The sequence below is a fragment of the Aulonocara sp. 'chitande type north' Nkhata Bay genome, linkage group LG9, assembly GCF_057382095.1.
Source record: "Aulonocara sp. 'chitande type north' Nkhata Bay isolate Kocher_YH1m ecotype deep benthic linkage group LG9, A_spYH_male_GT1.1, whole genome shotgun sequence".
Lineage (NCBI taxonomy): Eukaryota > Metazoa > Chordata > Actinopteri > Cichliformes > Cichlidae > Aulonocara > Aulonocara sp. 'chitande type north' Nkhata Bay.
Genome location: NC_141352.1, coordinates 19,209,680 through 19,237,416, shown reverse-complemented (window position 1 = coordinate 19,237,416; position 27,737 = coordinate 19,209,680). Strand labels below are relative to the sequence as shown.

The 27,737-nt window shown below is 40.1% G+C and overlaps 2 protein-coding genes and 1 pseudogene across 3 annotated transcripts in view; all 3 read right to left on the bottom strand.

Annotated features, from left to right (window-relative positions):
- Positions 1-1,191: 1,191 nt before the first annotated feature.
- Positions 1,192-3,441, bottom strand: LOC147322043 (solute carrier family 22 member 13-like; annotated as a pseudogene).
- A 9,535-nt stretch (positions 3,442-12,976) lies between these two features.
- On the bottom strand, positions 12,977-22,064 carry slc22a13b (solute carrier family 22 member 13b). The gene is made up of 10 exons (XM_086306341.1): positions 18,128-22,064; positions 17,808-17,911; positions 17,218-17,372; positions 16,577-16,748; positions 16,364-16,484; positions 16,188-16,282; positions 15,886-16,100; positions 15,631-15,739; positions 15,347-15,541; positions 12,977-15,268 (listed from the first exon to the last, which is right to left on the bottom strand). Exons 1-10 carry the CDS (start codon positions 18,500-18,502, stop codon positions 15,193-15,195), a joined length of 1,617 nt encoding a protein of 538 aa, XP_086162467.1. The 5' UTR covers positions 18,503-22,064; the 3' UTR covers positions 12,977-15,192.
- Positions 22,065-22,207: 143 nt separating this feature from the next.
- oxsr1b (oxidative stress responsive kinase 1b) overlaps positions 22,208-27,737 on the bottom strand; it is a 41,321-nt gene continuing 35,791 nt past the window's right edge. For both annotated transcript variants that reach the window (XM_086306344.1, XM_086306343.1), the window contains 6 exons: positions 24,846-25,022; positions 24,625-24,680; positions 24,483-24,535; positions 24,033-24,101; positions 23,066-23,130; positions 22,208-22,506 (listed from right to left, as the gene is read on the bottom strand). In XM_086306344.1, coding sequence (XP_086162470.1) covers positions 22,432-22,506; positions 23,066-23,130; positions 24,033-24,101; positions 24,483-24,535; positions 24,625-24,680; positions 24,846-25,022 — 495 coding nt within the window. In that variant the 3' untranslated portion in view covers positions 22,208-22,431. The remainder of the gene's footprint in view (positions 22,507-23,065; positions 23,131-24,032; positions 24,102-24,482; positions 24,536-24,624; positions 24,681-24,845; positions 25,023-27,737) is intronic.

Genomic DNA, 27,737 nt, shown 5'->3' with positions numbered 1-27,737 from the left:
TCATTTGCCACCAAACATTTCATCTTTGAAACATTTTATTTAGTCCAATATGTGATGCAGATAACATAGCAATTGCTAATTTGATTCAATGTACAGATTAGGACCACCTGTAAGTTTCCCACTATTAATTAGAAAAGTGGAGATATGCCAGAATATGTTTAAGAAGTAGCTGAAAGATGTTTACATCGACTGTTAATCAAAAACTGTCCCCACTACTCTCTTTATTTTGAACAATGACTGACAAACCTTGTGCTCATTTATAGCATGTACAGTTACGCGCCTTTAAACGGTGAGTTCTACTGCATATTTCACTACCAACAACTGTTCAGACGAAAGGGGAATTACGATGAGGGATTTGGACACGCTCAACACAAGGATCGATGGCTTTTGAAGAATGCAGCTGATTTGGTGCATGATGAATCTGAGGCATGAGCAGTCAGTAGACATGTAAGTACCACAAGGCATTTTGATTTTATGAATGTTTGACTAATTCCATTGATTGATTATTATAAAATTGGGCTCTCTTTCTATCCTCAGCTCAGATGAGACGGTGAAGGCACAGAATCTGTGTTTGAGGCCATCCTGTCCAAGCTTTGCAGTGTGTTCATGTGCTTCTTGTTAATGAATGATAGCGTGCCGAGACATAACCTACAACTTAATTGCAACGATAGGTAACTAAATTTAGAAACTGGGCAGGGCCTGTACATACTCACACATGTAAATGCACTTTAACTTAAAAGTGAATTTACAAAATAACTTTACAGCTTTTAAAAATAATTCTTGTAAATACTGTTGTAAAATGCAAAGAATTAAACAGATTAACATTAAATTAAGAAACTGTTTAAAGTGCGATAAAAAAATAAATCAGAAATTAGCTTGATTTTATTATTATTGCATAAAAGCAATAACACTTAGGACTTTTTTGTTGTTCTTGTTTTATATCGGTAATACAAACTATGAAAAGGCAAATGCATTAGGATTATTTTGTCTGTACAGATCATAATAAAGAAGACACGTTCCTTCACTTTCCATTACTGCTGAATTGTCGGTGCTCCATTCTCCTTCCTGAGTGCTCATAAATTACATTTAAAGGTGCCATAATGATTCTGTTCACTATAACTGTGATTAGCTCTGTGACATAACATTTGAATGAAAATAAAACTGCATTAAATTTTACACGAGCACGGAAAGAGCAAAAAGAAACCAAATAAAACCAAAATCTTGACTCTCCTCTGGTTTTGGGATTTGTCTAAATTTCTACCTGGCAGCAGAGCCTCCTCATTGAAGCGTTGCATCCCCAGCTCTTACCTCCACAAATACATCTAATTAATATTTAAACCAATACAACCAAAGGCTGTAAAAACAGTCCTCTCACTTCCTTCCCACTTCACTTTATCGTAGTAGGTGACACATCACTCAAAACACCAGGCGGTAACTTGCAATATTTTATTTATCCAGTGCATTTAACAAAATACTTTGCATTAAAAAAAAAAGGTTTCACCTTAGTGCAAGAGACAAAAACATAGGAAAAAATACTTCTGTACATGCAGACAACTGAGATAAGTTACGCAATCTGTGGAAAACTGCTCTGATTACAGACACTGTTAACTTTTAGCCCAATTCCTCTGTCTGTAAATGATGTGTATGGATCTCAGCATGTTTGTTGTAACACAAAAACATAACTAAATATATGGCTATATCCATTTTTTGTACACTTTTAGAAGTTAATATAAAAACTGAGAAATTCTCTTTCAATAACTAATAATCAGCCACTTAATACACTGTACATTTCAGTTTTTAACATAACAAATTTATACTTAGTCCCATTATGGTTTCAATAAAAATTATAGCTTGTGTTCTTCAACTTCTTCAGCACAATATCCGTCTCCCTTTGCTTCATTCACTGGGTTTCTAAGTCAAAAAAAGAAGAAACACACTTACTGATAGTGCATTTATCTTACTTCAGTGTGATCTGGAAATTCAACATTGAGGGTTTCAGGCAGCAGGAAAGAGAAACATCCAGCAACAACAGGGACAATGCCATATACTAGCATTGGGATGATGGGATGGTAGCTTTCCAGTTGCCTGATCAGTGGTGCGATTATACCCGCAACTCAAGCACACATGGAGTTCAGACCTACGCCATTATGCCTGCACAAACATAAACTGGGGTGATTTTTGCAATGCTTTACATTTTACTGATTAGCTCGAAAAATCAATCAAACCGACACTTAGCAGAACTTGTTGCTGTAAAATTCACTGTAAGATTATGTACTAAAACAAACACAAAGAAAAGAAAATCTTGCTGTTACCAGAATCACTGCTGGTGAGTGACGTTACCTTAAAACTCTGGGGTATAATTCTGCTGTATAAACGTAGGCTGTGCTGAAAGAAGCAGTGGCAGAAAATTTCCCGAGCACAGCTAAGACTGTTACCACCACGGAAAGATCTGATAGGGCAACAGTAGAAAATCACATGGAAAACTCAGCCCTCGAGTGACTTTTTCTTTAAATCATAACAATAGATTTCAGATCGGGAAGATACCTTTTGGCACAGCAAGGACCACAAAGCAAGCGGTACCTCCAAAGAGTAGGAAACACGCTTGACATATCCTCCTTCCAAAGTGCTGAATTAGAGTCATACCGCACAAGTTTGCAGGAATTTCAACAACAGCAAAGATCAACTGTGTGAGATAAACATTCCTACATTCAGACTCAGTCCATAGAACAGAAGACTAGAGCAAACCTAGAGTTAGAGGTCACAGTGATATTTTTAGTTTCAAGTTGTTTTTGTGATTTATTGTTTAGTTATTAAAGAATACAGCATGCATGTGATTTCCATTTGAGAAGACGCACCAGTCAAAACCCATTATCAGAAAACGTTTTCTCAGATATGAAATGCGGAAGATGTCCAGTACGTTTCTTCTTTCAGATGTAGTCTCCATCTCTATCTGAAGGTGGAAAAGAATCTTTAGAAAACATTGATATCATATGGATAAACCAAAGTTCTCTGTGTTACATGTTATTCACATTGTTTAGGACATCTTCTGGTACTTTTTTCTTATTGACTCTGGCTGCCCGCTGGAGCTCCTTTAGTGCCTCCTCCTTCCTGCCCTAAATGATCAGCCATTGAGGCTGATGCTGGCAACAGCCTGTTAAAAAGCAGATTCAAACCTGTATGAGCTTTTAGTTTTCAGCAATGTTTAAAAATATGTTCATTATGATGTGAAAAGCTTCTGACCTATAAAAAGCCACCAGGACAATGATCAGAGGGTAAAAAAGCACTAGCTGCAGGATTCTCCAGTTTTGGATCAAATAGGCAATACCAGCCAGCAGAATCTGTCCAACAGTGAAGAAAGCTGTGATGGACAGATTCTGCTAAATGCAGACTTTGAGGGATCAGTCCATCCCAAGGCTGTAAGATAAACAAAAAATTACGCATAATGGTTTATTTCTGCTTTAATGTGAACAAAGTAAGTTAATAGATCACATCCTTTGTTAAGCAATGACAGCCATGAAGAGTCAGATTAGATGGACAGCGTTTGTTAACAGCAGTTTTCAGATCTTGCCACAGATTCTCGATTGGATTTAGACACCAGACAGGTCAGGGATAAAGTTATTGAGAAATTTAAAGCAGGCTTAGGCTACAAAAAGATTTCCCAAGCCTTGAACATCCCACGGAGCACTGTTCAAGCAATCATTCAGAAATGGAAGGAGTATGGCGCAACTGTAAACCTACCAAGACAAGGCCGTCCACCTAAACTCACAGGCCGAACAAGGAGAGCGCTGATCAGAAATGCAGCCAAGAGGCCCATGGTGACTCTGGACGAGCTGGAGAGATCTACAGCTCAGGTGATCATCGTGAGGCAACATGAGTGAAGTGTCCTGAACATAAACCAGGTCTTATGGATGTTTCTTTTTTTGTAATTGAAGTCTTTATTTGTTTTTAACATTTAACCACATGAAAACACAAACAAAACAACAACAGAAAAGAAAAAAGAAAAGACAGCTTCCAATCCCATGGTTAATTCACCTTTGTATTTTGGGTCTATTTTCAATACTTATTATCGGTACACCTACAAAAAAAGGACAATAAAATCAAATTCTTAAGTTATTCCATTACTGAGTGCCTACACAAACATACAGCGCAGCAAGCATAAAATGTAACTAAAGATAATTGCCCTGACCAAATAAATTCCAACCATCTCAGCCAAAAACACGTGATAAGTTAGCAGCGATGCAGGTGGATGCTTCTCTGGTGTCCTGGATTGTTGAATACCTGACAGGAAGACCACAATATGTACGTCTCCCACAGTGTGTGTCTGACAAGGTGATCAGCAACACAGGGGCACCACAGGGGACTGTCCTCTCCCCCTTCCTCTTCACCCTCTACACCACAGACTTCAGCCACTGCACAGAGACCTGCCATCTTCAGAAGTTTTCTGATGACTCTGAGGTGGTTGGATGCATCAGCAGGGATGATGAGACAGAGTACCGGGCTGTGGTCGACTCCTTTGTCACGTGGTGTGAGCAGAATCATCTGCAGCTCAACGTGGCAAAGACCAAGGAACTGATCGTGGACTTCAGGAAGACCAGGAAACACTTGACCCCTGTTTCAATCCAGGGGGTCAGTGTTGACATTGTGGAGGACTATAAATACCTTGGAGTACACATTGACAATAAACTGGACTGGGCTAAAAACACCACAGCACTTTACAGGAAGGGCCAGAGTCGTCTCTATTTTTTGAGGCGACTGAGGTCCTTCAACATCTGCCAGAAAATGCTGAGGATTTTCTATGAGTCTGTTGTGGCCAGTGCGATCCTCTATGCTGTTGCATGCTGGGGGAGCAGGCTGAGGGTCGCAGATGCCAACAGACTCAATAAACTGATTCATAAGGCCAGTACTGTTGTGGGGAGGGAGCTGGACTCCCTCAAGGTGGTGTCGGAGAGGCGGATGCTGTCCAAGATAAAGACAATGTTGGATAACACCTCCCACCCACTCCATGACATGCTGGTCAGTCACAGGAGCTCGTTCAGTGAGAGACTGAGATTACCGAAAAGCACCACTGAACGACACAGGAAATCTTTCCTGCCTGTGGCCATCTCCCTGTACAACGCATCCACTTAACACACTGGTTACTGCTACAACTACACGTTTCTTTTCCAGCTATTTATTTATGAGTGACTTATGTATGTATGTATAAAAAAAAACAAAAAAAAACACCCAGCACGCCCCTGCGGGCGGTTTATCCTTCAAGCTCGGGTCCTCTACCAGAGGCCTGGGAGCTTGAGGGTCCTGCGCAGTATCTTAGCTGTTCCCAGGATCTCTTCTGGACAGAGATCTCCGATGTTATTCCCGGGATCTGCTCCAGCAGATCCCGGGAATATATATATATATATATATATATATACATATATACATATATATATATATATATATATATGTATGTATATATATATATATATACATACACATATATGTGTGTGTATATATATATATATATATGTATATATATATATATATATATATATATATATATATACACACACATATATGTGTATGTATATACAGGATCTGAGGGCTGACCACAGCGACCTCCCTGAACAGGGTCCAGTAACCATCACAGTGGCAGATATCCAAGAAAGGGTCTCCAGTATGAAGAGTTGGACAGCACCAGGGCCCGACATGGTTCACGCCTACTGGCTAAAGAAGCTGACTGCACTCCACGAGCGTCTGGCAGCACAAATGAACCAGCTGCTAGTTAACGAGAGACACCCGGAATGGCTAACTGAAGGCCGGACGGTCCTGATCCCCAAGGACCCCAAGAAGGGACCGGTCCCCTCCAACTACCGACCAATAACCTGCCTCAGTACTACATGGAAGCTCCTGTCAGGCATCATATCGGCTAAGATGAACAGGCACATGGGTCAATACATGAGCGGGACACAGAAAGGAATTGGCAAGAACACCAGAGGCGCAAAACACCAGCTACTGGTAGACAGAACAATCAGCCGAGACTGCAAGACCAGACTGACCAACCTGTGCACTGCCTGGATTGATTACAAGAAGGCCTATGACTCAATGCCCCACAGCTGGATACTGGAATGCCTAGAATTGTACAAGATCAATGGGACCCTAAGAGCCTTCATCAGGAACTCAATGGGGATGTGGCGTACAACACTAGAGGCCAACTCCAAGCCCATAGCACAAGTTACCATCAAGTGCGGGATCTACCAAGGAGATGCTCTGTCCCCACTGCTGTTCTGCATAGGCCTGAACCCCCTCAGTGAGATCATTAACAAGACTGGCTACGGATACCGACTACGGAACGGAGCAGTTGTCAGCCACCTCCTGTACATGGATGACATCAAGCTGTATGCCAAGAGTGAACGAGACATCGATTCACTGATCCACACTACCAGGCTATACAGCAATGACATTGGAATGTCGTTCGGACTGGAGAAGTGTAGTCGGATGGTAACAAAGAGAGGGAAGGTAGTCAGAACTGAGGGGATTGAACTACCAGAAGGCAACATTGCAGACATAGAGGACAGTTACAAGTACCTGGGGATCCCGCAGGCAAATGGGAACCATGAAGAGGCCGCTAGAAAGGCTGCAACCACCAAGTACCTGCAGAGGGTCAGGCAAGTCCTGAGGAGTCAGCTGAATGGTAAGAACAAGATCCGGGCCATCAACACATACGCCCTGCCCGTGATCAGGTACCCTGCTGGGGTAATAGGCTGGCCAAAGGAGGAGATAGAAGCCACTGACATAAAGACAAGAAAGCTCCTGACCATGCATGGAGGGTTTCACCCCAAGTCCAGCACCCTGAGGCTGTACGCTAAGCGGAAGGAAGGGGGCCGGGGACTGGTGAGTGTCAGCACCACAGTCCAGGATGAGACAAGGAACATCCAAGAATACATTGGGAAGATGGCCCCAACTGACCGAGTGCTCAGTGAATACCTCAGGCAGCAGAAACCCAAGAAAGAGGAGGGAGACGAGGAACCATCATGGAAGGACAGGCCCCTGCACGGTATGTACCACCGGCAGATAGAGGAGGTGGCTGATATCCAGAAATCCTACCAGTGGCTGGACAAAGCTGGACTGAAAGACAGCACAGAGGCACTAATCATGGCAGCACAAGAACAAGCTCTGAGTACAAGATCCATAGAGGCTGGGGTCTATCACACCAGGCAAGACCCCAGGTGCAGGCTGTGTAAAGATGCCCCAGAGACAATCCAGCACATAACAGCAGGGTGCAAGATGCTAGCAGGCAAGGCATACATGGAACGCCATAACCAAGTGGCCGGCATAGTGTACAGGAACATCTGTGCCGAGTATAACCTAGAAGTCCCGAGGTCAAAATGGGAGATGCCCCCAAGGGTGGTGGAGAATGACCGAGCTAAGATCCTGTGGGACTTCCAGATACAGACGGACAAAATGGTGGTGGCTAACCAACCGGACATAGTGGTGGTAGACAAACAGAAGAAGACGGCCGTAGTGATCGATGTAGCGGTTCCGAATGACAGCAATATCAGGAAGAAGGAACACGAGAAGCTGGAGAAATACCAAGGGCTCAGAGAAGAGCTCGAGAGGATGTGGAGGGTGAAGGTAACGGTGGTCCCCGTGGTAATCGGAGCACTAGGTGCGGTGACTCCCAAGATAGGCGAGTGGCTCCAGCAGATCCCGGGAACAACATCGGAGATCTCTGTCCAGAAGAGCGCAGTCCTGGGAACAGCTAAGATACTGCGCAGGACCCTCAAGCTCCCAGGCCTCTGGTAGAGGACCCGAGCTTGAAGGATAAACCGCCCGCAGGGGCGTGCTGGGTGTGTTGTTGTGTTATATATATATATATATATATATATATATATATATATATATATATATATATATATATATATATATATATATATGTATGTATATATATGTATATATATTGTACTATTCTTAGTTAGCGTATTGTCTGTCTTGTCTTAATGTTGGTTTATGTTGGTTTATAATGGAGCACTGTAACAAAAAATAATTTCCCCCAGGGATCAATAAAGTATTCTGATTCTGATTTGTTTTGACAAAACATGGGGAACCTATCATCATTAATCCTAGCCAAGAATTTTTCATACAACACCATTTTCAGCATATTTTCTTTCCACCTATTATATGGAAGGAACCATCTCCTCCACTGAGAATAACTCGAGCCGCTGCAATCACCCCCACCTTTATGACCACAAAGTCATATTTTGAAACCCCAGGTAACACCGACCGATCCCCTAGTAAGCACAGTCTTGGTGACAAGGGTATTATCAAACCAATCCACCTTCCTATTTTGTCCAATACTTTTTGCCAAAAGGGATAAACTTTCCCACATTTCCAAATAGCATGCATAAATGTCCCTGGATCTGAACTACATTTCCAGCATATATTACTGGGACTGATTCCCATTCTATAAAGTTTGGACGGAGTGAAGTACCATCTGTGTATTAATTTGTACTGAGTAGATTTACCCCTGGCCTCTCTTATATATTTATCAGAGAATGACAAAATTCTACACCAGTCTTCTTTAGAAATTGCACAACTCAAATCTCTCTGCCATATAATCCTCAAGTTTTCACATATCTCTTTTTTGGGATTGTTAAACAGTTTGTAGAAAACAGCTGCTCTATGTGCTGTACTGGACAATTCTAAAAACTCCACCACCATATTTGAGCTTTGAGTAAATTTTCCTTTGGTAATACAATCCCTTATTTGTAAATATTTCCAAAAATTATTTTCTCTTATCAAACCATATTTTGGGGTTATTTCAGCAAATGACATAAACACTCCCCCTGAGTAAAGATCACTTATCCTGTGTATGCCTTTGACAAGCCATTCCTTCCAGAATCTTATGGATATTTCTAAAGCTGCTATACAGTGACAGAAGATGCCACACATTAACCATTCATCAACCTGACCTTGCTGAATGGAAACCTCCTCTAATCTGTAATCCTTCATGCCACATGTCCATGTACGAGTTGTCTTTTATTATCACATCCCAATAACGTTGTGTGATTGCAGTTGATAATTGTCTCTATAAACATTCAATGCTTACAGAGACAACATGGTTGTGTGAACCTTAAATTATTTCAGATTTTCATGACACAAATTTGTTTGTAACAAAGTACATGGTCTTAGGGTTGGCAGCCAGTGAACAGTAACTGATCTAAATAATGACTGGTTACTATAGTTGTAGATAGAGATGTGCTGTAATGGGATTTTTCCAAAAATGCCTTGTAGTCTGTCCTATCCCAGCTGTCATAGAGCGAGAGGTGGGATACCCTCTGAACAGGGAGCCGGTCTATTGTAGGCCTAACACATAGACAGGCAACCATTCATGCTCACATTGACACCTACAGCATGTGTGTTCTTGGCTTGGTTAGTTGTTGTGCAAGGGTTTTCCTTAAATATGAAAATAATTCTGGCATCATGCACTTTAGTGGTCTTCTGTGCATTCAGTGTTTTTAAGAACCAGACTGTTGGTTTTGGGGTTGTTTGTTTTTTTATCTCTCTGATAGGTTTAATGTGGTTTTTCATCCTAATGAATACTAACATGTCTTTAGTTGTCATGTTGAGAGTTGGAGTGAACAGCTATCAGACACAAGCTCAACACTGGAAATCAACTCTGGATGTTTTATGTACTTCATGTGTCTTTGAACATCGACGGGACAAGTCCCGCCTGTTGGTTAAACTGATTGTTAGTCAACTGTCAAATGATTATTACCAAGACTGAATAAAAATGGATAGTATTGCTTAACATTTAATGCAAAAAAAATGTAAAAACCTTATGATATACTGCACTTTATTTATATTACTTTTCTGTTTTGGTGTGTTTGTGTGTGAGAGAGGAGAGAGACTGAAAAGTATGGATTTGATTTTATTAATTTTTTTATAAGTAAAAACTGTCACAATTAAATTGTTTGTATATACAATATGGAGGCTCTCTGATCTTTTTTTTTCGGCCTTCATGTTTTTCAATCATTACACTGTAGTTCAAGAAAGCGACTTCTTTTTTGTCTCTTTCTGCAAATCAAACATTCTTCTAATTAAATATTTTTTTCTGTATACAATTGATGTCTTTATGCAGTAGAGTAGTCTAACAGTTTCTTAATGTAAGGATTAGTAAACTAAGAATTCCATTACATACTTAAATTAAAATGAAGAAAATAACATACACTTAAATGCTTCAAGCAAACCCTCACATAACTATACAGTAATTGTGAAAAATGGTGAGATTTCAGCCTGCGCTGATTTATGGACATATCTTAAATGTATAAATTATGCTATGTGAACAGTTCATTACTGTGCACATAAGAACCAAAACAGCTTGTTGTACAGTCATTGGCTCAACTGAGAGATGAAGCTCAAAGTAGAAAGATCAGAGACAGCTTTTATTTAGAGCTCAATGTTTTGTGCTACATCAATGATTTTTTTAAATTTATTGTTGTTGTTTTGTTAGTATCGTAAAGCCACGCTAAACTTTTTATCCTATATATTTCTAAAGTACTAAAGAGGCAACATAAATATCACTGCCATGGATAAACATAACTTGACATACATCAGGTACATATTTTTAATGGCAAGAAAAAGATTCCTGGTAACCTCAAGTGCTGACAGGAAGGAAAAAAAAAAACATCTTCACCAGGAAATATGTTCCTAGAATAGGGATTATGTCAAAATGTGTTGTTTTTAGCCAACAGCAAATTATGTAAAGTAAAACTGGCTTTATTAATTCTCAGTACTATTTATAAAATAAAATGTCTGTATCTTTTGGAAAGTTTCCATTACAGAGTTTCTGTTAAGAACGCTTTAACAGCGACAATCACAGGCTGTCGAGTATCCATACTTAATCCAAACTAAGAAGTTCAGTTAAATTAGTGGCACAACAAAGATAACAACAATTCAACTGGATATAAAAACAGCACACACTGAGTGTATCGTTACAATATGTAACATTAAAAAAATACAAAATTTGCTGAAAGGATCAAAAGTAAAAATAATATCTTCATAGGCTTTTAAATCCTTTTCCTGAGTCTAGTTCTGACAGAGGTTACTTCCTGTTAAAAGGGTGTTTTTCCTTCCCACTGTCACCATGTGCTTGCTCACAGGAAGGCGAATAATTTAGGGAGTTTTCACTTTAGCATTGCAGGACCTTTGCTAAACAAACTGTAGTTTAGTAAAGATCCCGTTCTACCCTTATACATTATATTATTAATATTCCTACTTGAATTTTGTTTTTTTGTTAAGCTACTATGAAAACCCTACTCAAAAAATGCCAACAGTATCCACTATTGAAATTCTCATCAAATCGCCTAATCGGTGACATCTGCAGTGCAGATGGGGCAGGGCAGTCTGTGTGAGTGTGCCACATTACTCAATACAGCTACTATCATCAAATATGTGTACTGTGTAATTGTGCCACAGAGAGAACTCATAACAAACTTAACATTTCAATACTTTCAGGTATCATGCTCACTGTTGTGCAATTAAATGGCCCCCTATGAGCAAGCACTTTGCAAAGGTGGGAAAGAAAAACTCCCGTTTAACAAGAAAAACCTTCAACAAAACTAGAGACGAGTGTAGAAGACGTGCTCATGAAGTCTCACAGTATTCTGGTCCTATAGCAGCATAACTGAGGGATGGATCAGGGTCACATGATCCAGCTTTAACTATGAGCTTATCAAAAGTAAAGTTTTGAGTCTAATTACAACTGGAGAGGATGTGCGTCTCTTGAAGTGGAAGATGGCTCCACAGCCGAAGAGCCTAATAGCTTAAGGCTTTGCCTCCTATTCCACTTTTAGAAACTCTAGAAACCACAAGAGAGCCTACAGTCTGAGTGCTCCACTGGAATAATATAGTGTTGGTGGAAATCAGGCCCACATACTTGTTTAATATGCAGATTGAAGGACATATTCATTAAAAAAAAAGACTCCAAGCTTCCTCACAGTGTTACAGAAGGCTGAGGTAATGCCATCCAGAGTAAGTATTTGTTTAGACGTCATGTTTCTAAGATTTTTAGGTTCAAATAAAATTTTGTTTGAATTTAGAAGAAGAAAGTTGCAGGACATCCAAGCCTTAGGTCTTTAATACATACCTGTAGTTATATTAAATGATTTGTGCCCTCTTGCTTCATAGATAAAGAATCAGCTGCATAGCAGTGAAAATGTATGCTACGTTTTCCAACAGTGTTACCCAAGGGAAGAATGTATAATGTAAATAAAACTGCTCCTAGCAAAGACTCCAGTGGAACTGCATGACTAAGTTCATGTGAAGAAGACGACCCATTTAGATGCACAAAGCAGACAGTTACGATTCAATCCACTGCAGTGCACCTCTTTTAATACCAACAATGAACTCTAGTTTCTTTAGTAAAATATTATGATCAGCAATACTGAATGCTGCATTGAGATAGCAGGAAAAGCACAGAGATGTTTTTCCTACCAGAGGCCATTAGGAGGTTTTTCAGAGCCTTCACTAGTGACGCAGGGGATTGAGGACTGTGAGTGGGCTCAGCTGAGTCTAATAATAAATTAATTGCAGTGTTGAAACATGTAGATAAAAGTTCACTGATTCCTTTATACAAACTGAGCACTAAATCAGATAAAAACTATAAGAAATGAGATAGAAACTCAATAAGGGGAAGACTACTGATAGATAACAACAAATGAAACAGGCTCTTTGTATTTGTATTATATATATATATATATACACATATATTTATATATATATACACACACACATATATATACACATATATTTATATATATATACACACACACATATATATACACATATATATACACACATATATATACACACATATACATATATATATACACACATATATACATATATATATACACACACACATATATACATACACACACATATATACATACACACACATATATACATATACATATATATATATATTGTTATTGGTCGGTAGTTGGAGGGGACCGGTCCCTTCTTGGGGTCCTTGGGGATCAGGACAGGCCGGCCTTCGGTTAGCCATTCCGGGTGTCTCTTGTTAACTAGCAGCTGGTTCATTTGTGCTGCCAGACGCTCGTGGAGTGCAGTCAGCTTCTTCAGCCAGTAGGCGTGAACCATGTCGGGCCCTGGTGCTGTCCAACTCTTCATACTGGAGATATATATATATATATACATATATATATATACATATTAGGGGTGCAACGATATTCGTATCGATATTGAACCGTTCGATACAGTGCTTTAGGTTCGGTACGCATATGTATCGAACAATACAACATTTGTAATTTATTTTATCAACTTTCCTTCTGACGATGCTGTCTGTGTTGAGCGCTCAGTGAATCTGCGTTCGACTACTAGGCTGCACTGTCGAGCGCAGATCCACTGAGCGCTCCACACAGACAGCATCGTCAGAAGGAAGAGTGCAGGGCAAGCTAGCAAGACAGAAGTTAAGCTCTCCTTGCAACATGGACCTCCCCCACCCTCATTCAGATCTGGCGTTTGGAATTATTTTGGTTTTCATGTGACGTATGACCCTGAAGGTAAGCGAGTCATGGACTAAAGTAAAACAGTATGTTGGATGTGCCATGCAATGCTCAATTACATGGGTGGGAACTAGTGTGTTAGCGCAGTTAGCTCGTTAATGTGTTGGCCGTCTAGCCCCATGCACGGGGCGATCGGTGGTAGCTCGTTAACGGAGATTTGCCGTGTTGTGGTGTTAAGGTCATTTCAACGAGATTAACCTGAAAGCACTAGTGGGAACACAACGAATATGACTGCACATTTACGCCGACATCATCCTAGTGCAAAGACAAAAACAACAAGCATGCTACTAACTTTAGCCGAGTCATTTAGACAGCTGTTAGCACATGATTCTCCTTATGCTGCTGAGAATATAGCCCAGAAGAAGCGGATAGTATAGCTTTTATTTTGGAAAGAGACATTTCTCTGTAATAAACTCTCTTTTCCAAAGATGAGTGATTCCTCAATCAGATACAGGGCTCGCAAAATCGCTAGCCCGACGTCCTGGGGCTAGCGATTTTTTCAGTCGGGCTACCAAAATCTATCTCTTCCCTGCCCGTCGGGCTATTGTAGGAAGGAAAAATATATGTCAATGCTTTTGCATTCTTTCAGAAATGTAGCTGGGTAATTATGTCATTGGCATCGGTGAGCCACTGTCAATATGTGACAATTCATACACGTTTGAATTTGCGCTTGTTTTTTTGCAATCGTGCGAACTGTGTATAGAGAGCGACAGCACTGATCTGTGAGTGATGATAATTTGTGCACCAATTCCTCTGACATCGTCTTATTAATCGTTAGCTTACTATGCAAACATGACAAGTGAAATCTCCCGCAGCTTAAACATGTGAGAGGTTGATCGCGCAGAGAATCGCTGAGCTTATGTGAGTGCGTGTGTAAAAGCAGCAGGATTTATATTTTAGTTCTGCTGAGCCAAATAAGACAGGTCAGGGTGAAGAAGTGACAGCCAAAGAAAAGCTTACCACAAAACGGAGAAGTTATGACAAATCAGACTATAAGGCAAAAAGAAAGTGCAGCTTTATGGTTTCATGGACAAAAGAATTTCTGTGGCTGCAATATGACGAGCTAAATAACCAGGGCTGCACATAAGTGGTCCGCAGGTGCGCATTCGCTGTCAAAATAAAAAACACGCACAAGGGTTAGGGTTAAATTTAAAAAACTGTACTTTTGAGTTAAAATATATATTTATAATTTTAATAAATGACAAATTAAAAAGGCATGAACATTTTTTTTGTATCGAAAAAATATCGAACCATGACACCAAAGTATCGAACCGAACCGAACCGTGAATTTTGTGTATCGTTGCACCCCTAATACATATATATATATATATATACACACACATGGGGGGGAGGGGCATAGTCTTCAGGGGGTTGGTGTTTGGGAGTTTTATTTGGGGGTAGTTTATAACAATTACAGTTTATACTTCTTTTACTATACATATACATCTAATTTATCAAATATTATATAACTTTTGGAAGAACAAGATTCATTAACAGTTTGTAACTACCAAAAACATTCAGCTGAAGTTGCTCATTTTAGCGAACCGTATACAAAATCTTTTTATCAGTGCACTGGTTTAGAAAATGAGTGTAAAAAGGTGTGAACCATATAAATTCACCATATAAATCACAGTTTTGTGCTCTTTTCCATTTTGTCCACTTTAGTCGAAGACCCATCCTCAGCAGCCCCATCCTCAAGTTTGCTGAAATAAAAAAAAATACAATATTTATGAAAAACCCTTTAGATTTTTTGGTTTTTGAAGTGGAGTTTGGTAACTTACGTAAGTTCGGCATGGTCCTGAAGTTCAACGTTACGGGTTTCGGGCAGTAGTAAACAGAGACCCCCAGCAGCAAGGGGGATGATTCCATAGATCAGCATGGGAATGGTGTAGTGGTAGGTGCTCAGAAGCCCGATTAGAGGAGCAAGGATGCCTGCCACACGAGCCAACATGGAGTTCAGACCCACACCGTTCTGCCTGCAAGTACAGACGATGAACCAATCATCAAACTCACTGGATCAAAATAAATAAATGAAATTGAGCATTTCATTATTATAATGCCTTACCTTATATTGGTGGGATATAATTCTGCCGTATAAACATAGACTATGGAAAAACTGGCAGTGGCAGAAAATTTTCCCAATACAGCTATGACTGTTATTACTATGGGAAGATCTGATGGACAAACAAAAAACAAGTTACACATATACTGTGGAGTACATTTCCTGCTAGACATAGCATTTAACAGATTTAGCTTTTATAGGACTATTTTTTTAGGGAAATTAATCTTCAAGATTATAAATGAAAAAGCATATAAGTACCTTTTGGTATGACAAGGATCCCAAGACAAGCTAAACCTCCAAAAAGTAACACTACTGACTGACCAATCCTTCTCCCAATGAGCTGGAGGACAGGCAGACTGCCCAGACGTGCGGGAAATTCTACCAAACCAAAGATGAACTGTGTCAGGTAAATATCCAGACCAAAACTGCCAACGTTCAGGCTCAGTCCATAGTACATCAGACTAGTTCCAAACCTGTTAAGCATGAGAGATATTTTTAGTCAACCCAAAAAGGAGAGGAAATAAATGTGGCAGCTTTTAGAGGGTAAAAATTATATCCACCAGACGTAGCTCATGATGAGAGCACGTTTTCTCAGATATGATATCCTGAAGATGTCCAACATGTTTCCTCTTTTGATTGTAGTCTCATCCTCCAGCTAAACAATTACATTTTTACGTGAGTGTGCTTCAGTATTATATTTTCTTTGATTTTGGTTGAAGCCAAAGAGTTTGATCACCTTCTCCAACAGGTCTTTGGAGACATTTCGCTTGTTCACCTTGGCTGCCCTCTGGATCTCCTTTATAGCATCTTTCTTGCGGCCCTGGGTAATGAGCCAGCGAGCTGATTCAGGGAGAATCCTGGTTAAAAGGATCACAAACTGTCATTTTATTTATAAAGTTATTCTACGATGTTGGTAATAATATTTAATGTGACAGGAGTGCCAACTGACCAGTAGAAAATACCCAGAACGAGGATAAGTGGGCAGAAGAGCACCAGCTGCAGGATCCTCCAATTGCGGATAAAATAGGCAGCACCAGACATCAGAATCAGTCCAAGAGGAAAAGTGGAGTGGCAGATAATGGTGCACAACGCAAACCTGGAAGAATCACTCCATTCTCCTCCTTCAGCCCAACAGAAAATGTGGAAAAGGATGATTTCTGGTTTACAGTCTTCTTTAGCATGCGTGTGTCCCCTGACAAGATCATGCCAAACTCATTTGTACTTCTGTACACAACATACACCTGGATTATTAGATAGAATTAAATTAACAAGCTGAAATCTATTAGATTCACTGCTGGCATGTTTGTGTGTGTGTGTGTGTGTGTGTGTACTATGATTTGCAGCAGAAACAGTGAATATCACCATTTAAAAAGTGCATTTTGTATTTGCTTGCGTTATCTTTGTCTAATATTAACATTTGTTTGATGATCTGAAACATTTAACTTTGTGCAAAAAATATACAAAAAAACAAGAAATTATTGGGTTTTTTTTGCATGTACAGTGCTGTGTAGATACTCTTCAGTGGTACCAGGGAGGATGCAGGGGTACACTGTGGCATTAAATTCAGCTGTGACTAAACATCATACCTACCTATTACAAATGCATTAGCAACAATGCCGGAGACCGAGATTCCGCCTAAAAATCGGAGAACTATAAAAACGTAGATGTTGGGTGAGAAAGCAACTCCCACACCAAAAACCATCAGCAAGAGGAGTGAAAGCAGGACAACAAAGCGGCGACCAAACCTACAGAGACAAGAAAGAGCTGTTTCACTGATCCTGGACTTTAATATGCAAGCATGATGTGTATGGTCTTTCCTCAGAATTTAGAAAATAAACCAACATCATGTTTATTATGTCCAGTGGGTGACCTGATTTAATATGCTGCACTTGGCAGTCAACCCTAACGGTGTAGATATAGTCTGAATCACTGCGTGTAAAAAGAATCTGGACTAAATCTGTTGACAAGAATGAAAAACAAATCATACTCATTGGGATGAGCCGTTTCTGTGCATCCTCATTAACGTCCCAATCAAAGCAATAAGTTACAACTACACAGTTTGACTACTATTAAAGCTACTGCAAGTTTATTTTTTACATGGGTTAAAAGATCAACACTAAAACTATTCAGTGTTGATTTGCATTTAATCAGTGTCATTACGTAAGGATAATGATCCATACCTGTCAGCCATGGAGCCCAGGACCAGTGCTCCAACCAGAAGACCGGCCATGTAGATGGACTGTGATGCTTCAATGAAGTTGCTCCTGTCACACACCAGGTCAAACTAGTAGCAGGGAAGAAGTCGGTTTTATTGTCATGCAAAACACCAACTTTCTTTTGTAAAGGACCAACCCGAGAGGAGACATTTATATAAAAAAAAAAGATGTTGAAATGCTTTGCTGTGATTTACTCTTCTGATGGTCATCAGCTCATACAGAGCAAGCCAACAGAATCCCTGGAACAACTAGGTACATTCCTGCGAACACTAAGGACGTTTTACCTCTGTCACAATGCTGGAGGCACCACCAGATGCCTCAAAATCTGTTCCATTAACACATTCTGTTGTGGTGTTGATCCCATATTTTTCAATCATTTCCAAATCCCAATCCACCGGCGTGAACATCAAACAGCTCTCAAATCCTCCATCCTCCTTCACTGGGATGGTCAGATTTTTTTGCCTCTCTTCTGTCAGGTTGGGCCCACGCTCCACGATCCAGTCGGTGTTGCAGTTGTGTGGGAAGCTCATGCCGACAAACACCTGGCCAATAACGTCAAAAGCTAGAAATATGCTTGGGATGCATAATGCAACCACCAAACGTTTCTGAAATAAACCAAATGAATTAATCTCCTTCAAAATCTCCCCAAAGTTGCTCATATTTACATCTAAGTCCTCAGAGCTTCATGTGAAAATGAGAAAAGATTTGGTTCAGCCACAAGTAATCAACGTGACCTGGTTAATGTTTAAACTGATAATCACTGTGCTTTTACGACCTCCCAACTCGCTAACAGACTGCTGATGTACTGTACACTGCCAAATGTGATCCATTAGTATCAGGTTTTGATTATGTTTCAACACTAAAACAGGCCATTGGTTAGACTGATTAATCCACTTCTTAACTTCATTAAATCTCCCATCTCTTCTGATGTAGTAATCTTTTTTAAAATGTCGCTTTCCCTTTAAGAGATATATGACGGCTGCATACATCTGATAAAGGTATATAACAACACTCCATTAGTTTTTCTTTTTTTAGTTAGTACGTTTGATAGTAGTAATGCCATCTTATTTGTCACCTAATGGCAGCATTAGCCTCTTAAAACTCATTAAACTTCTGTAATATTAGACAGAAAAACTGAACAAGTTCTATTATAAAAGTCATGATCTAAATATATAGCTCAGGACAGTTAACAGTTCACATTTAACATCCATTTATTTTCTTCTGATTATCCAATAAATGGTCACAGGGGGGCAAGATCTGTCTCTGGGCTAATAATGATGCACATATGATGAAATTCTGTGAGCAAAAAGCACGTTTATTCTCAGTTTCTTGCTTTTTTCCTCAAAAGAAAGCAATGCAGAATTTGATAACTTCTGTTGCCTTTCATCCTACACAACAATGTGCCATCCCAAACTGGCAAAGTGGCGATTTAGAGACAAAGTCCACCTGGATGTTTGCCCAGTCAGACCCTTGTTTCAACAGTGTTTCCCTTACATAAGTCAAAGATAGCATTTGTATTTTCGTAGTTACAGACACAGACAGGAGGGTCAACTCATTATGCTAAATGTAAAAAGTTTTCAAAGCCTTACAGAATCCGTCTCCCCCTGCTTTCCTGCTTTAAACATGTCTGCTGATGCAGCCCTTTAATGCTGAGAGAGGAGAAAGTGAACACAATAAAACTGATAGTAAGGACAATAAATCTGGAGGAACTGATACCAAAGGAGCAAGCTCAGTCTGAAACAGAAACAGGTGCAACGTGAGGAAAATGACAATGCACAGATCTAGAATCAGTTCTGATGCCTTTGTTTATTGTGTGCAATTTGCCCACATCTTCTGCAAAAATCACAGCGAATGGTGCATTTAAAAGAAGCGACAGACCTCTAAAAGGAGGCTGATATGCTCATTCTTTATTGATTAAAAATAATCAAGAGAAACATGCTTTGAACTCCAAAACAATTAAAATCAGAGGAAATGAAATGGAAAGAAACTAAACTGAAAACAGGTGCAAACTTCAAATATATTACAGCCTTGATTAGTTATTGCCTGGACAAAAGTGTATTATGGGTTGTTTTAGTTTTTTTTTTTTAACCGGTCATCTGTTCATTTGCTACAGTTTATTCTTAGACTGCGTGTAAGTGGGACTGTTGGAGAAAGGATGAGAAAGCCATTAGATCTTCAACTCTGCCGAAAGCAGAGCTCAATCTATGTAACACACACACGTCTCTCAGGGCTCATACAGACCAATCCTCTCTGCAGTCTGCAGACTATAACGGGAGAATGGCACCAAATACTGCAGTTTGAAAACGTATGCACAACATTGCGTGGCTGACTTCGTCGCTTCCCTTCCGAGGGGGGAAACCTGGGTCGACACGCCTGTACATCTTTATTTAAGGTAGCTTCACAAGTAACAGGAAGTACATTTCAAAGACAGCGAAAGTCAAACTCAAAACCAGAGAGAAACTTCACACGCACACACAGAAAAAAAATTACACTTGGTCATTTTCAATTTAAGGCTAGCGTAAAATTGTATTTTGACTATAAACGTGTTCAAATATTTCCTTGTAACATTTCATCTGCAAGCAAAGAAAAACGAATGCCTTCAGATTGGTTCACTATGGCATCTGGTTACGAAGTTGTCACATCATCAAATGAAACACTAAAACCTCGCTGGCGTTTCAGATCCACACATAAGAGCAGAGCAGAGCGGTAAATGAACCTTCTGCAGCCGTCGGTGCCAAATAACTGTGATATGCACATTCATCATCGAGCCACGTCATCGGTGGACATAAATGCACAAAATTATCCAGAGCGCGGTCGAACAGTTCTGATCATTCAACACGTTTACAATCACGGCTCAGATCTTCAAAAGTGACGGAAATCTTCATTAAAGACACTTTCAGAAACGATGGCAAAGCAGCTGTATTACTTCAGATGCGTCTTAAAAGGACTAGCTACTGTAAACAGCTCCCACACTTGGTGCTTTACTAAGAGACACTTTTTCTGTTGCCCAGCGAAAGATCTTTTTTTTTTTTTTTTTTGGAAGGGGGAAATGTTGCATGGGGACAGCGCCATAGGAAAATATATATTTTCAAAAGGCGAGAAAGTTAAAAGCTGAAAACTGTTGATGCGCAAATGATCACACGTGACAGATTAAGCAATAATACGTCCTGCAAAGAAACGAGCAAATTCAAAGCCTGATGTGCAGTGTCATCGTCGTCATCCTTCACGCAGCCAAACAACCCCAATCGTGTCTTAAGAGAAAGAAGGCCAAGAGTGAAACACCCAGTATAAAAAAAACAAACCAATCAGAGCCAAATGTCATTATTTACATACTAAAGGTTAAATCAAGTACTCAGAATCCATTCACATAAACAAATACACACTTTAGTCTTTTTCTCTTTCTTTGTGAGAATTTGTTAAAACCAATTCCAAACAGACAAACAAACACCAAGAGGGACACATCTGCTCAGACAGCACATGTGGTTTCAGCTGCTGCAAAACTTTTTACTTTACACGTATTTCAATCAATCACAACACGAAGGCCGGTTTGGAGTTTTGGAAAGCACTGATGCTTTTTTTTTTTTTTTTTTTTTTAAAGAAGGGCATTAATTTTTAATTTATTGGGTCATTTATTGTCATTAAATCCCATAACATAACCCAAGACGTGATCATACTAATAACAATAATAATAATAATAATAATAGTAATTTGCACATCCAAAGTTTTACGCATACTTTGCTTCTGGTATTTAATTTAAATCAATGCAAACATGCTACACAGAGAGCTAATGTCTATCAGTTAAGTGCTGAATAGTCCCCACAGACTTGTATCATTTACTTTGTTGAAAAAAAAGCTGCTGCTCAGATGTTTCAGGAAGTAACTGGTCTTTCATGGGATTTGTTGATGATAGGAAAATATAAAGAATATGAAAAACCTTTAAATGCAAAGACTCCGAGACACTAAGATGCGTCCATCTCTTTCTGTAGGAAGTAATTTGTTTTGCAACGTCAAAACAAGAGTATGTGAAACTTTTTATTTCTATTTGGCGTGTGAAGCTGCAGCAAAAAGTTTGGCATCTGCACCTGAAAGCACACTTGTGCATTTCAGACAACGTAATGCTCCATACGGTAACCGGGGATGTCCCCACCCCCCAAAAAAATGTGCATTCAGTAGTTCTGATGAATATATAAGGCATTGTTACACTTGTCAGGGTTCAAGGGTGTTAGTTCAGATTGTGCAAATGCGTCACATTAGAGATAGGAAAGGGGGGAGACCGGGATTGGAAATGAAAACATTTCTTGTGGATAATTGCATCCTTCTACATGTACATTGTAAACTTTTTCGAGTGATTCTCATACTGTACGTTCTGATACTTCAGCTGACCACCTAAAATTCAACAGGTGGCATTTTATAATCCTATACGTGACAAAAAAAGAAAAAAAAAAAAAAAGAAAATAATGGTACTGTTCTCTTTGGCAGTAGTGGTTTCTTTACAGCCATGGAAAGGAAAAAAAATGCATTCAAACTATTTTTTTTTTTTTTTTTAATTTCACATTTTTTAGGCAAGTCACGGTCCCAGGTAGAACATCTAACTAATGCTGAGCTGGGCAAAGCCCATCAACTTGATGTCGTCTGGTATTTCAGATCCCTCAATTCCAGAAGCCTAAAAAAGATAAATACATGGATTTAAAATGATGAGCAGAAACATCTTTAAGCAGAAAAGCAATAACGTTGTTTTCCTTTAAAGAGTTTTTTGTTTTAATAAATTAAAGCCGACCGATACAGGATTTTTAAGACCGATACCAAAATATGCAGACATAGCAGACGGTTTTTTTTTTGTTTCCCGCACGAGAAACTTGAACAGATTTCCAAACATTTGTTATGTGTTATATTATATCAAGTGAGGCAGCTTCTAATGTTTGATCTCTGACATTTTTTCAAGAGGTCTAAATGGGAGACTAGGACTGCTGTGGATGGCCGAACCAATTCATTTGATCTCTTTATAAGCCGGTTAGTGTGGCAATCCACAACAGTCCCAGTCTCTTATTAAGTGCCCAAACCTATGCTAGGAGATTTGTTCTCCTCACAGGTTCTAACCCACAAGCGAGTGTGTAATCCACTACACCACAGAGCTGAAAATTATTTCCGAAACACAACTTCTATAGTTTATTTAGATTCAATTCTATAAGATCTCTAACCAGTATGGAAAATGTTACACTCACCAGTTTGAAAGTGACATTTTTATGGGTTTGAGGTTCATCGACTATTTTCTGCAAATTTGCAGCAACTAAAAAAGAGAAGAAATCTTTAAGTTGAATGAAAAGAAATACATCCTAACATCACTGTCTATACCCGGAAACCAAGAATAGGCCTTTGTGAGATTTAACATTATGCTGTTACCTGCTCAATTTCTTTGATCTAATTTGCAACTTTTGGAGTTTAAAACTGAGTTAAATGCCAAAAATGGCAATTCCTGGAACAGCCACTTGAGGCACACTCCACCTTGCCGTGTTAAAATACCCAATTATCAAAAACAGTTTTGATTTCTAAAGCTATGTTTATATTTTGTCTCTTTCTTTTTTTTTTTTTAAATAACTCGTCTGTTCAAACTGCTGTAACACTGAAAATCTGACCCACAGATGGGTGCCAACATTACTAGCCAAGTATTGCTGTCAACTAGACTTCATTTGAATTAGTTATGTTGCTTTTTGGAGTGTTTTAATACAAATATCTTAAATATCTTACACTTCTGTATCAATTACCACAAGTATGCTGTAATCTCAAACCCTTCTGTAACCCTGCGCGGTAACCTGCATCTCTCTAGGAATACAAGAGGCTCTACATCAGTTGTTCACATAAATATGAATTAGCGTAGTGGAAGCAGAAGCTAAACATATTCTTCAGTGTCTAACCTTCTAACTAGACTAACTAATCATACAACTAACTACATTTCAACATGAGAGAATATTCCTTATTTGTTTTTAGGTTTTCTTGAATCCCTGGCCTGTGTGGCTGCACAGCAAGGCTTTTATTATGCCTGCTTAATGCAGTAAATGTGCAGTAATGCAGACCTGCTTGAGTTAAAAATATCCCCCTTTAAAAGGCTCGTTTTCAGCCTTGAGCAAAAACATGCTGAGTGAGAAAAGGCGATTTTGTTAACGTGGCAGGGGAATGTTTGAAATCACTGACCTATTACTAAGTCCCTCCCGTCCACCAGGCCTGCCGACACCAGCTCCTGAGACACACCATCTGCTGTGTCTGAAAAGTCAGAGCATGAGACGACGACTGTGACAGGTGGAACAACACAACAGAGTTTAATAAAAGCAAATATTAAACAGAACACGACCGCGGCTTAATAATTTTCAAAACACTCACGCTCTTCCTGCTTAAACAAACAAACAAACCAAAAAAAGCACCTTCTGTTCTCAGCACTTTACATTCTAAATGAGCTCGTTTGTGCTTTGTTGCACCCATGTGCTTTACTAGCTGCAATGACAAAAAGCCAATTTACCAAATACAGCTCATGCAATTTGTTAAACTGTCGGTTTTCCTACTGATTATGCACAAATGTGACACCCCGAACAGTCAACTCTTTGCCTCAGGACATTTTGTATACTGCTTTGTGACAGCCACACTTACCTCTCCCTGGCATGAACTCAAAGCGGATGTCATTTAGCTCCTTCTTTGAATTTCTGAAGGGATGATGGAAAGAAAGAATGCAAATGAGAGGTGCAAAGTTTACCGAAAGGTAAAAATACAATGAGAAATGAGTCAAACATACCTTAACCTTAATACCAAACTAATGGGAGCCTGAACATCCCCTGAGGCAGCTGAAATCTGTGGAAACAGAAGGAAAAATCTTACTAAAATTGCACTTTCACACTATATTTTGATACCTTCAAGAAAGATGAGCAAACTACCTCTTTACAAAAAAAATGATAGGTAAACATGTAGCATTTAAATAAAAGCTTATGATGGGAAGTATTAGTTAGGGAGACTAGCCTGAGGGGGAACAGCAGCAGCAGGTACTCCTGGTGGGGGAGATGCAGCCTGGGCAGTAGATTGAGCGGTGGCTGGTGTGGGCTGCAGCGGAACTTGACCTGCAGCCTGAGGTAGTTCAGCCAGACCTGCGGCCATAGGCTGGAGATGACTACTTAAAGGCTCAGGAGTCTGGAAAACCTAAAGGGAAAATTGGTTGATTGACTTTTTTGGTCTGTATATTAAGATAGTCGCTGACTTTGGTGATGTTTGACTATTATTAAAGGAAGATTATGAGGTTTTATTTTTAGTTTAAAGTCAAAATGTTAACACCCACTAGACATACTCAAACTGGCTACAAAGATTTGTCACTCTCAGGATGATTTCATGCCAAAACTTTTGATGATCTCAAACCTTTGTGTCATATACAGGTCAATACTGGAATTTGAAACTTATCCGATTAAAATTCGGCCACTACCCCGCTTTTAGGCGGCCCTCTCGTGCACCCCTGGATCACTCTCTGGAAGCCCCTTATTAACCAGCTACACATACCCACATCCACTGTGTCACGACGGCGACCCTATGAATTTCATTTTCAAGAAAACTTACATGAAGCCAAATCTGGCGAGTCTATAGTGTAGTGAGTAATGGTTGTCCTGATGTGGCCAAAACCAGCCATCCATTTCCTTCCACTTATCCATATTCAGGATCACGGGACCTATCCCAGCTGTCTTAGGGCAAAGTTTAAATCACTTGTGCAAAATGTTCGTCCCTCAGACGCCTCAGAAGATAATGAGAAAAATCCACTGACAGTATGACCTAGTGTGATAACGCCCTTGAGCTTGGAATCTGCAGAGTATCCCACCGAAAACTGCTGGTTGATCTGATTTGTAGGTGAAAGCCCAACTCTCACCTCCAGGGATAAGCTTTGACGGGAAACTGAGTCAGATTAATGTGCTGGATGTTGAAGCTTGTGGTCTGTGCAACTGAACAGGACTCTGCAAGCAATCCAAATAAAGCAGGACTCCCAAGATGACTACAGTGAAGGCAATGGTTTCCAAATTGAAGTCTTTGCAACCCACCTCACACATACCCAGAAAACTCATTTTCTTCACCTCGTCTGTTGTAATCTGTCAAATACCTTGTGAATGCTTTGTGCTAATGTTACGTCCCTCTGCAGCCTCTAATCTGCTCAGTGTGTTCAGCTGGTGCTAATTGGCCACACCTAATCAGGTGTGGATAAAAGCATACCTGAGGCAAGCTTCCCAGGGAGCTCACTAGTCTTTGCCTTGGTGGCACCAGCCATTTTAGACAACCTGATAGTCCATTTTAAGATAAAGCCTCTTTTCACCTACACGCTGGTATTCGTCTCCTTTTTTATGTTGCGGCTTTTGAGCCGGGTCGTAACATAAGTGGGGGCTCGTCCGGGATTGTTGAAAAGGGAGTTTTGAGTTGGAATTGGTTTTTGATTATCTGGGTTTTTTTTTTTTTTTCACCTTTAGAGATTCAACTTCCCAGTTTAGTTGGGTGAGTGTCCAGCTGAGCTTCGTTTTAAGTTCTTCTTTCGGGCACTCTTTTGTTATTTTGCCTTTTTTATTTTCGGAGTAATCCTGGGCGGGGATTAGTTCCCTGTTGGGGGTAGGCAATTCAGGGCTCCGGTCGCTGAAGTTCTGCCTTTAAAGTTGCCTCGAGCCCAGCACGCTCCAGAAGATAGGTAGGTAAAGGTTGTTGTGCTTAGGAACTGGGTAAGTTGTATTTGTTAATATGTGTGTGTGTGTGGCAAGAGGTAAGTTGGTCAGTTAAAGTAAGTTGTGTAGTTTTCTGTTAATTGTTCAGTAGTCGCTGAGTGAGTTGGCAGACGGGTGTCGTAGTGTCTTAATTAGGGTGTGTTTGCTAAGCCTTCTCCGGCCCCCAAAATGGCTGATGAAGCCATCAGTGCACAGGTGTCTAGAAGCTCGTTTGTAAGCAATAACATCCACCTGGTTCCCGTTTTCTGTGAATCCAGTGTTGAGAGCTTCTTCAGTGTGTTTGAAAGCATAGCAACTGCATTACAGTGGCCTGAAGACGTGTGGGGGTTGATGTTGCTGTGTAAATTCACAGGTAAGGCTCAGGAAGCTTGCTCTGGTCTGTCTAGGCTGGACAGCCTAGTTTATGAAAAGATCAAAAGTGCCTTCCTCCAAGCCTATGAACTTGTGCCTGAGGCCTATAGGCAGAACTTTCGAGGTTTGGAGTTGGCACAGGGTCAGTCCTACCTTGACTTTGCTCGGGAGAAGGCAAAGCTTTTTGGTAGGTGGTGCTCTGCAAGCCAGGTTAACAGTTTGGGGTCGTTACGTGAGCTCATGCTTGTGGAGGATTTTAAAAACTCTGTTCCTGAGTGTATTGCGCTTTATTTAAGTGAACAGAGGGTTTCCACTTTACAGCAGGCTGCCATACTGGCCGATGAGTTTACCCCAACTCATGAAACAAATGCTGTAGAATGTGACATCCCTTCTCACTACAATACATCTTGGAGAGCTAGGAGGGAGCCAGCTAACGAGGCTGAAAAAGTGGTGGTTTCAAGTTCCAAAGCAAAACTGTGTTTCTTCTGCCACAAGCCTGGCCATGTGGTTGCTGGTTGTGTGAAACTTAAGCGGAAAGCGTATCGAAAGGGAAGAAGGCCTGATTTGAAAACAGTCACTCATGGTTCTCAAACTAACAAGGTTGTCAGGCCCAGCAAAGGACCACACTTGGGGCATAGTTGTGTAAGGGGCTCCTGTGGTCAGTGTAAGGGGTCAATTAACCCTGAGCTGCCGCTGGTTGACCATTTCTCCGGTCCTCAAAATGATTTGCGGGGAGAAAGTTCATGTTTAAAACCACCACTCAGACCTGCACCCCTTGCTAACAATCATGTCTGTGTTTCAGTAAAGCCTGCTAGCT

Bases quoted from the DNA above. Each gene is read 5' to 3' on its own strand.
- slc22a13b (XM_086306341.1), bottom strand. From the start codon at position 18,502: ATGAGCAACTTTGGGGAGATTTTGAAGGAGATTAATTCATTTGGTTTA. The intron at 17,912-18,127 runs GTAAAACGTCCT...CCCTGCTACTAG, and splicing joins CCTCCAGCATTGTGACAGAG to TTTGACCTGGTGTGTGACAG. The intron at 17,373-17,807 runs GTATGGATCATT...TTGTCTCTGTAG, and splicing joins CTGGGCTCCATGGCTGACAG to GTTTGGTCGCCGCTTTGTTG.